Here is an 11,452-nt window from a genome sequence, read left to right as displayed (position 1 = left end):
CGCGCGGCCATGTGGTGTGGCCCCTCGGCTGGCCTCCGGCGCCCTCCTTCGGACTACTTATTCGCCTCGACCTAAAAACGCACGGGGAGAAGTCGAAGTCGCCGGAAACCCTCCGGAACGCCACCACATCGCGAAACTCCGTCGCGGGAGCCGAAGTCTCCGTTACGGCACTCCGCGGGACGGGGAGTGGAGGAGAACATCACCGCCATCACCGCCAACGTCTCTCCATCAACCAGCAATGTTTCCCCCATCCATGTGTGAGTAATTCCCCAGTCTGTAGGCCGAAGGGGATGGTAGGGATTGGATGAGATTGGTCATGTAATAGCATAAGATTGTTAGGGCATAGTGCCTAGTGTCCAGTAGATGGTACTTTTATGATATTGTTGCAACTTGTTATGCTTAATGCTTGTCACTAGGGCCCGAGTGCCATGATCTCAGATCTGAACATGTTATTATTTCATCATGATATTCATTGTTTATGATCTTACCGCAAGTTGTATACACATGTCGCTGTCCGGAACCAATGGCCCGAAGTGACGAAATCGGGACAACCGGAGGGAATGGTAGCGATGTGAGGATCACATGTGTTCACGGAGTGTTAATGCTTTGCTCCGGTACTCTATTAAAAGGAGTACCTTAATATCCGATAGTTTCCCTTGAGGCCGGCTGCCACCGGTTGGTAGGACAAAAGATGTTGTGCAAGTTTCTCATTGCGAGCACGTACGACTATAATTGGAACACATGCCTATTGATTGATTAGTACTTGGACACCGTTTTACTATTATCACGCAAATGACCTGCTATGATTGTTACATGAGTTTCTCTCATCCATGCAACGCCCGTCATCCGTCCCCGTGCCTACGGTATTTTAATCCTGCTTGTTTACTAAAATCACTACTGCTGTCTTTGTTACTCTGCTGCTTGTTATTTCACTACTTGCTACTACTATAAAGCTGTTACTACTTGATAAACTCTTGCGAGCAAGTCTGTTTCCAGGTGCAGCTGAATTGACAACTCCGCTGTTAAGGCTTTCAAGTATTCTTCGTCTCCCCTTGTGTCGAATCAATAAATTGGGTAATACTTCCCTCGAAGACTGTTGCGATCCCCTATACTTGTGGGTCATCATCGGTGGCGGTGGAGAACTCCGGCGGAGCTTCGCTAAAGCACGCGGGAGCTATGGAGGAGAGGGGGGCGGCTAGGGTTTGGGAGGGGGTGGCCGGCCACTCAAGGGGGGCGGCCAGGTTGTGGTCTTGGGGTGGCCGGCCCCCTCCCTTGGCCCCTCATTATATAGGTGGATCCCCAAGAGTTGGTCTCCAAGTCTTCGAATAAGACCCATAAGGAGGGGAAACCTAGCCAAGCTAGGACTCCCACCAAAGGTGGGAGTTCCACCTCCCATATGGGGGGGGGGGTGGCCGGCCCCCTAAGGGGGAGTCCACTTGGGACTCCTCCCCCACTAGGGTTGGCCGGCCATGGAGGTGGAGTCCCATGTGGACTCCACCTTCCTTGGTGGTTTCTTCCGGACTTTTCTAGAACCTTCTAGAACATTCCATAGAACCTTCCGCGACATTTTAATTCACATAAAATGACATCCTATATATGAATCTTATTCTCCGGACCATTCGGGAACTCCTCGTGATGTCCGGGATCTCATCCGGGACTCCGAACAAATATTCGAACTCCATTCCATATTCAAGTACTACCATTTCAACATCCAACTTTAAGTGTGTCACCCTACGGTTCGTGAACTATGCGGACATGGTTGAGTGCTCACTCCGACCAATAACCAATAGCGGGATGCGGAGATCCATAATGACTCCCACATATTCAACGATGACTTTAGTGATCGAATGAACCATTCACATACAATACCAATTCCCTTTGTCACGCGATATTTTACTTGTCCGAGGTTTGATCTTCGGTATCACTCCATACCTTGTTCAACCTCGTCTCTCGACAAGTACTCTTTACTCGTACCGTGGTATGTGGTCTCTTATGAACTTATTCATATGCTTGCAAGACATTAGACGACATTCCACCGAGAGGGCCCGGAGTATATCTATCGCGTCATCGGGATGGACAAATCCCACTTGTTGATCCATATGCCTCAACTCATACTTTCGGATACTTAATCCCACCTTTATAGCCACCCATTTACGCGGTGGTGTTTGATGTATCCAAAATACACAAATTAGAGGCAAAACAATAGTAAAAGTGTTCGGAAAAGTAGATACGTTTTGGACGTATCACTTACCCATGGCGCACGGGCCGGTGCGCCCCAATTAAGGATTGGTGGACCTGCCAGCATGGCCGGTCCTGAGATTTTGAGGGCCCTGGGCGAGACTAAAATTTCAGCCCTTAATGTAGACACCACGACAGTGATAATGAATATATACGTAAAAAACATGTTCTAAATAACATTTAAATGCATCCAAATACAATAGCATATCTAATAATTTATACATATTACCTTAAAATTTTCTTGTAGCCACCTCTTTTGCTCTTTTCCTTTCAGAGTGACCAGATGGACCCTCTCTCAACGAAGACGACATCGACGAGACGACGAGTTGAAGAACTGACCATCAAAATTCAAAATTAGAGGAAAGTTACTCGGAATTAAAAGAGTGTGTTACATGAACGGTCGCGAAATGTTGTCGGCAACGACGGACGGCGATGGGATCGCTGATCGGTGCGGGCAGCCGACCGTGTTGTGCGCGGTGCGCCGCTCGCTACGTGGCTAGGGTGGTTGATGCAGGAGAGCGATCCTGCCAGAAGATCGCTGATCGGTCGCAAGAAGAGAACACGTGCAACAAGAGATCGATCACTGCCGACGAAGTGACGAGGTAGAGAAAAGGCCGTGAACTACTCTCAATCAAGGCTACGTGGAATACGAAGCGAAGTACCGAATTAGCTAACTACTCGTCTACTCCCCAAATCGATGGATCGGTTCCTGGAGTTATTATTTAGACTTTTAGTCCAGCATGTTCATGTCAAGATCCTTTCGTCAGCTGAACATAGTTAGATAGGCAACATATACATGTGCATATATCTAGGATCGGGCCCCCAGATTTTTGGGGCCTTGGGCGGCCACACACCCTGCCCACGCACTAGGGCCGGCCAGGCAAGGGAATAGGTGTGGCGCACCTCTATTCCACATGCGTCACGGGTATGGCAGGTAGACGTGGTGCACCTAGAACCAATGCGTCATCACTATGTAGCTGTGGCGCACCACCCTTAAGGTGCGTCACGGTAAAATATCTATGTATAACTATTTTTCTTGTAATGAAGTGTTCACACACCCATGTCCACTAAATCTTGCATCGGTTCGAATGCCAATTCCTACGTCAAATTCAAAACACGAGTGCTATCTTTAGCTGGTCACAAACAAACGAGTGGAGATTTTTCTCCAAGCACAAGTGACCCCATTGTTAAAAAAAAAATCATATTTAAGAGTTTTAAAAATACAAAAAATACATCTGGACATGGCAAATGGTTTATCCCACAAAGGTGTGAAATATTAACTTGGAATACTTTGTATTCTGAGCTACATAAAAATAACAAATCGTGTGGAAACTCTTTCAGATTTTGCTATTTTTGTGTAACACACAATACAATAAATTTCTCGTTGAAATTTTGCATGCCTGTAGGTTACAACATTAACCATGTCTAGATCTGTTTTCATAATTTTTTAACTTATAAATTTAACTTTTATCTTTTTAAAGAACAGTGGGATCACTAGATCGAGTTCGGGAACCAAAGCACTTTCCGCAAACATATGCTTAGGACTCTTTGTTCAATTTATTTTATCTTATCTTAGTTGCACTACTAAGTAGTGAGTAGTAAGGACACCTTAACTTTCCGTTTAAGATAAACACAAGCACGGGTATTATTAAACAAACCAAAAGAAGAGTTCAAGTATGCCTATAGCCTATGGTTATGGATTCTTAGCAACATATCTGCAACACGGAACGCGGATATGTTGGTAGTGTTCTAGATTTATCCCATAAAATTACGGTGTCCTAAGTCCTAACAGCTTTTGCATTCAAGATAAGAAATGAAAGCAAACAAAAATTAGATAAAGTTATATTCCGTAAGTTATTATTACAGCACAAATGATGTTCAAACGCGTTTTATCTGAAAATGTTCAAACGCCTTATCTCATCATGCACCACCACCATCGGCCTACTATAAAGTGGCGACCACCCCCGTAGTATTCATCGTACCACAGAGCGCAAACCCAAAAGCCGATAGAGAACCTCCACGCACGCACGACATGGCGCCGTCCAAGTCCACCGTCGCCTTCCTCCTCGTCGTGCTCGCGGCCGCGCTGCTGCAGCCGTCGGCCGCCATCAGAGCTGAACCAGTCAAAGTCAAGCCCGCCTGCGTCCCAGTTAAGCCACCTCAATCTGTTACCCCGTCGCCACCTCCCCCTGCAGCTTCCCCGCCGAGCTTCCCAACCCCATCTGTCCCTGCTTCCCCGAGCTCGCCAGCGCCTACCCCACAGCCGCCACAGCAACCCACCACACCGGTCGCGCCCGCTACCGCGCCGTCGCCACAGCTGCCCGCCACCCCAGTAGCGCCCGCTACCCCGCCGCCGCCACAGCAACCCGCCACCCCGGTCTCGCCCGCTACCCCGCCGCCGCCACAGACACCCGCCGCCCCGGTCACGCCCGCTACCCCGCCGCCTCCGCCGGCGCAGCCCACGGAGTGCCTGACGCCGCTGATGGGGCTGATGCCATGCATGGGCTTCCTCACCGACACCACCGTGCCGACGCCCCCGGCCACGTGCTGCGGCGCTTTCAAGTCGCTCGTGGACAACGCCCCCATCTGCCTCTGCCACGGCCTGAACGGCGACATCAACAAGATCATGCCCGCGCCCATGAACTTCATGCGCATGATGTCGCTCCCGGGATCCTGCAACGTCCCGCTGCCGATGCAGGCGCTTGCCCAGTGCTCCTGTAAGTCATAGCTTCTTCACTAGTAGTACATGTTTCCTCGTTGGTACAGTATTATTTTTTGAATTATGTGCATGAGATTGAAATCTGGTTAATGTTATGACAGCGGCGCCTGTGCCACCACTGAACCCTCCAGCGGCTCCGTCTCCAAGTAAGTATTTCCTTCTGAAATTTTGCCTTGACTAATTTTGAGCATGCGATTGCTAGCTCTTGTTAACTTGTTGCATGCGCTGCGTTCTGACAAAACATCGTTTATTGTCCTTCGCAGAGCCGTCACAGTAGAATCAAGAGGATGGACTGAAGCTAGAGCTAGTATATAGTGTCCGGTCGTCCAGATGATTTATCAACACACTTCAATATATAGTATAGTTTGAGTATAGTTAGGAACAGTATGCGATATACTACCCCTTCAATAGTTTCAGTGTATAGTCAGGGATGTATATACTGTTTACACCTTGATTAGTTCAGTCTCTTATAAAGTTGTAATAGGACTATAAATCTATAATTGAGTGCCTAAAGTTGCATAAGATTTAGCACTGCATACGCCGCCATCAATATGTATGCCGTGCTTTATATCGGTTCAGAAAGATACTTTGCTTCAGTTATGAGTCTCAGTACTCTCACGAGTGTGCTTCTGCTGCTAGGGCAACTGAATCAGGCTGAACATGGAATCGCTCGTCTGAATCTGCAGAGAAAAATACAAAAGCATGGAATCAACTCTTTGCAGCATCTGGGGAGAGCCCACGCGTGGTGGGCTGTGCGCCACGATGAGGCCCAAATAACGTGGGCCGTAGCCTTGGGCGTTGCGTCGAATTTGGTACTGTATTTCTTTTCTCTCTGGTCCTGCCCGCCTACCGGCAGCGTCCACTAGGAGAAGCGCAGGCCCACTAATAATAGGAAAGAAGCGCAAGTGGGCAGGTTGATGCGGCAGCCCGCGTGCAGAGCAACGCCGCTGTGCGCGAAAGCGATTGACCGACGCGGTACGGGCGCAAGTTGGCCACTTGGACAGCCCAAGTGGGTACCTTCCGCGTCCACTTGTCCCACACATCAGGGAGCCACCTGCAGCCGTGGCGTCGGAATCTCCTACAAGTATCTACGGCCCATGCCGTCGACAGGAAAAAATAATACTCCTACCTCATTTGTTTTTCATCTGCTGGTGCACATACCTGATTTGTTTAGCTGGTGCATATACCTTATTTGTTTTTATCTGTTGGTGCATATACTTATTTTGTTGTTTTGACATAGTTTTGGTTGTTTAGATACACATGTATCTATCCGCGGCTATTTCTCTTAATTTCAAAAGGAAGACTTATTTGTTAAAAAGATAATAATTTGAGGAGAAGCTACATAAAAGCACACATGTATCTGATTTTTCTTTCATGTATGCCTGCCTAATATGGCGCCGTTGCTAGTAAAATCCAGAAATAATAATTTCCAAAGCTTACTATTGCCTCGGATTTCAAATTAACGGACATAGTTTTGAGTAAGATTTGGTTTACATAGATGTGTTTTAACGTGTCAGTTCGCTTATTTAAAAGAAGTCGACTTTTGGAGTAGTACTTTTGGTGATAAAAATATGGTGAATTTAAGGAGTTGCTTCGTAAAAGCACACATAGACCATTAATGTCTTTCTCTTCATACTATAATAAGTAAAAAAATGTCTATTGTACTACTAGTCTCTCCGATCCATATTAATTATAACTAATATAGATGTACTCCGGAGTAAGATGTATCTAGAATGATTAGAAGAATATTAAATTTTCGATTTATATTAATTGTCACTAATATGAATGTATGTAGAACGATTATCAATATTCAATTCTGGTCCGTATAAATTGATCTGGACTGGCCTAGTATAATACCCTCATCGATACGGTGAAATATCCACCCTCCATCTATTACCAGCCAAAAGGATCTGAACCATCAAAATCAGTCTTCCCTGACTTTTTCCCCTCCACTCTCGCCGTCCCTTTCCTCTTCATCCCCGATCCCTTCCTCCCGCAAGCCGCTCTCATGCTCCTCTCCTGCCCTACCCCAAAGCTCCAATCCCACCAAATGCGGCCACAAAAATATCTCACACACTGACTCCGCCGCCGCCGCCGCCGCCGCGCTCTAGACCTGCCGCCCTGCCGTAGCTCAGCGTCTCGGCTGACGCCTCACACACTCCAACCAACCTCCGCTCGCGCGCGCCGCCGCCAGCCGTCGCCGTCCCGGTTCAGCCTCGTCGCCTCCCTGCTGTCTCCGCCCCGTCAGCAGTCTTGGCAGGTGGATTTCAAGGTACGAGCTTTTGGTCACCCCGTTGATTACTTGATCCCGGACCGACCCCCACAAATTTTGGGTGCGCGCCCGGCGCAGCATCTAGATCCGCCCCCGCTGCATCGGATCAATTAGCCGGAGATGGCTTATCCTTTATTTGATCTGTTATAGCAGTAGCAAGCAGCGATTGAATGCTCTTCCTGTAACTGACTTGCTAAATCCAACCAGGACCCAAGGGGGCGCAACGCATGGGGAGGTAGGCGTCGCGGCGTGGCGTGGCTGCTGGTAGCCGATTCGGCCGCCGGAAGATGGTGCTGGTGGTGAAGCAGCACCGCTGCACGCACTCGGCGACCTGCTCCTGCACCAAGGGCCACCTGAGCGAGGACGCGCTCTTCCTCGTCTTCCGCCACATGAACTGGAACCCGCGGCTGATCGCCACCCTCTCCTGCGTCTGCAAGTGGTTCGACGAGGTGGCCAAGCAGGTGCTCTGGAAGGAGTTCTGCCACGCCAGGGCGCCCAAGATGATGCTCGACCTGCACTCCGACGGCAGCCACATTGTGGACGGCAACTGGAAGGCGCTCGGGAAGCTGCTCATCTACTGCAACGGGTGCACCAAGGGGGGCCTCTTCGGCAACGTCCACGTCCCGGGCCACTTCGTGTTCAGGACGCGCTTCTCCAGGACCGCGGGCAAGAGCTTCCTGCCCATGCAGTGTAGGATGGACGTCCTGTACGTGTCCGATCCCTGCGAGCATCTCGATCAGGGGGAAGAGGGCGACTTGGGCTTCTTCCGTGGCATCTTCAAGTCGTTTGCCACTTCCAGGGTCAAGAAGATCTTGATTGAGAAGCGGGCTAGGTTCCACCCCAAGGAGGTCTGCCCCTATTGTAAGGCTAAGCTGTGGAACATGCTGCACGCCGACATGATGCCGGCCAGTGCTTCCGCCAGGCTGGGGGCTTACGACGATTCCGTGGAGTACTTTGTGTGCCTCAATGGACATGTTATTGGATTGGGTACCCTGCTACCGCTCTCGGATTCTGAGGAGGCGCCCGAGGAGTAAACATCAGCAACATGAATCAGGTGATGGTTCGCTACTATGTTTTCTTGGTTGATGTCATTATTTTCATTTCAGTGTGCGGCTTACCCTTACCTTCAAAGGTTTATTTCTTTACTTGTTATACTCGTGAAGATAATCAGATATAATCCTTTTATTATGAATCATTCATACTTTTTAAATTGCGAAGCTGCAAACTGAACTCTAGCATTTTTCATTGCTGGTCGAACATTAATTCTTCAATCTGTTTACAAATGTCAATTTTCTATGGGCTGGCAATTTGAATGGACATAGTAATAGAATCATCATCATCAACAACAAAGCCTTTTTCCCAAGCAATTTGAATGGACATAGTAATAGAATCATCAGTGTGCAATTTTGTATTATATACATCAAGGTGCTAAATGGCTTATTTAAAAAAAAATGAATCAAACATACATATGATTTACCCTGCACATGATATTTACCTCCTGAAACACCAAAAGGATCAGCCAACACTTGTTGGAACATTTTGCAAAATATGCTTCTATTTGTTTTAGATTCCACATATTTTCTTGATTGTTTTCCATGATATTAAAACAATCAGTGGCTATGTTTATATCGGCAGGAAAGCTCACTAGGCCGACTCAACCTCTTATCTTCTAATCTTAGTGCATGTTACTTTCTTAAATGAAGTTGGAATCATGGCTGTACCTAATTTTGAAAATCAAATATTTCCTATGCCCGTGTTTTTGTTCAATCCGCATCAAGCATAATAACTGTTTGTTCTTCGAACAGTTGTGTTTTCCCTCTATTTCTCTCTATAATTTCTTTGGGTGAAAACTGCACTGCTTATGTATCTTTAAAGGTGTTGATGCACCAACCTCGTAGCTCTTTGTAAGTGTACCTATAGTAGTATATTGTAGCTAATAAAAAAACCTTGGAAAATAACTGATGTGCGATAAATCAACTTATCAATAACCAGGACATCTATTGTTTGACGATGAACAGAATTGCAAGAGGCAGCTCAACCAGAGCAGGCAGTTCCACGGGGACCATGAATGGCTCCGATCTTTGAGTGACAATCTGTTTTTCAAAAGCGAAGATATATGGTCTGAATATAGCCATTATTTGTTACAGGTTTGCAAGAAGGAATCAGGGGCTTGTGCCCTTTTGTTGCTGGATCTTGGTTGTGTCTAACAGCGCGAAGGCATGACGTGGCAAAATTGCAGGGCGACAAGAATGTGCAGCTAGCTTTGCATCTAACTGCAATGGTGTTGCATCAGGTTAAAACTGATGTTTCTTCATGGTCTCTTTATTTTTGATTCCCTATCACTTGTTCTCGTCATTGTAATGTACACGCCGACCTGTCGCTTTGTCCTACATGTGCAGAGCATATGTATCACAGCATGATGAGACCGTGTTGTAAAATTGGTGCCCATATTGGACCGCATATATTCATGTGATGTTCCTGACTGCTTTTTATTTTCTTCCACTGGCTTGATGAGTGTTTTGCTGCAATAGAAATTTGGGAACTAAAGGAATCGCCATATAATCCATGTTTTCTTAAGAGACTTTGGTTTGAATAAAATCAGTATGTGAAATAATTTTTTTGAACATCGTTGTTATTTCCATGTTGCATAGTTGGAGTGATTTTATTGCGACTTATTGAACATCCTAACTTACATGGATCTATACTTTCTGATGCCATATGCTAGAGGCAATTTGTTTTTTGCTGAAAACTGTAGGAGAGGCCCTGACAGTAATTTTTTTATTAAAAGAGAACAATATTTACAAGACTGGAGAGGGGAATGAACAAAAGGAGCCCAGGGCGTAGCCCAAAGACACTACAGAGATTTCAGATCATCGTTCATTCTGTTAAAAAAAAGGAATAAGTCTCTTTTGAAAGAAACCGGCCAATTTATAGTGAAAGGTGCTATATTATCAAAAACGAGAGCGCTCATATGTTTCCAAATATTCCAGCATACCGTGCCAAATGCTTCGAAGAAAAATGGTCTTTCAAAATTACAACTTGCAGCGCAATCATATGAGGAAGTTCAAGACTGTCATTAAGCATGACATTGATTTGCAGGCATTGTTTCCTGAAATTACAGCTCCAAAAGATATGGTCCCTTGTTTCCGATGACCCATTATGGTTTTGATATTCCGTAAAGACCACTGTTATTACTTGTGAAGCTTTTCCTTATTAGCATATCCCTTATGTTTAATCGGTCATCAGCTAGAAGCCAAAAAATATCTTGGACGTGCATCTTGATTTCTAGGTCCATGGCGAGAAAATCGGAACTTGAAAGTGCTCGAAGTTCAGCTTGTAAATTTTGCTGGCAGAGAAACGGTTGCCCCCAACTATATGACCATGTTGTCCTTATTGAAAAATTTGTGCAAGAATTTCATAAGGAGGGCCTCATTGTGAGCAGCGAGGTTGGTGATCCACAATCCACCTTTGGACTTTGGCCTGCATACTAGGTCCTAAGCAGCCAAAAAGTTAGGTTTGCCAGAATTATCCAATTTTCCCCACACGCCAATTCTCCTAGCTTTGTCCACAATTTCAATGGCTCATTCCGCCAATTTGAGAGCGCAGAGATAAAATGTGGGTAGAGAGCTAACGATGGCCTTAGTCACCTCTCACCATGATTCTTCCATCAAGAGAGAGGAAGAAGGTAGTGGTTGATCCTAGAATGAAGAGGTCTACTAAGACCTAGCGAGAGTCCAAGGTAAGTAAAGGAGAAAGTCTCAATCTTGCATCCTGAGAGACCGGCTAGTAGGACCGCTTTCTCGTTGATGAGCTCAATGGGGAGGAGGCAGGACTTGGTGAAATTTACGCTCATACCTCTGCATTGAGCAAAAGTTTCAAGGACACCTTTAAGGCATAGAAGTTGACGGAGACAAGCTTGCATAGTTAAGAGGATGTCGCACATTGGATTATCGGGAAGTCACCATAAACCTGATGGGATGGGGTGATGGAGGATATTGGGTTGACAAGCTTTGTGAAAACGAAAAGTTTTTTCTAGAAGCCATTAAGAAGGACCGAAGAAGTGACGAAAGCAAGAATTGAGTTGATCCATCCGATGAAGCGATCATCAAACTCATAATGTTTCAGCATACATAGGATCATGTCATGTTCTATCATGTCAAAGGATCTAGTGAAGTCAAGTTTAAGAACAATGATCTCTCTTTTGGATTGGTGACATTGATGGA

The 11,452-nt window shown here is 46.3% G+C and overlaps 1 protein-coding gene across 1 annotated transcript; it reads left to right on the top strand.

Annotated features, from left to right (window-relative positions):
• The first annotated feature begins 7,479 nt into the window (after positions 1-7,479).
• LOC124675715 (EID1-like F-box protein 2) lies at positions 7,480-9,721 on the top strand. Its single transcript, XM_047211792.1, has 2 exons — positions 7,480-8,283; positions 9,377-9,721. The coding sequence occupies exon 1, from the start codon at positions 7,517-7,519 to the stop codon at positions 8,261-8,263; it is 747 nt and encodes a 248-aa protein (XP_047067748.1). The 5' UTR covers positions 7,480-7,516; the 3' UTR covers positions 8,264-8,283; positions 9,377-9,721.
• Positions 9,722-11,452: the final 1,731 nt, after the last annotated feature.

Source organism: Lolium rigidum, chromosome 7 (genome assembly GCF_022539505.1).
Source record: "Lolium rigidum isolate FL_2022 chromosome 7, APGP_CSIRO_Lrig_0.1, whole genome shotgun sequence".
Lineage (NCBI taxonomy): Eukaryota > Viridiplantae > Streptophyta > Magnoliopsida > Poales > Poaceae > Lolium > Lolium rigidum.
Note: the sequence above shows the minus strand (reverse complement) of the source record. Positions and strands in the feature narration are given on the sequence as shown.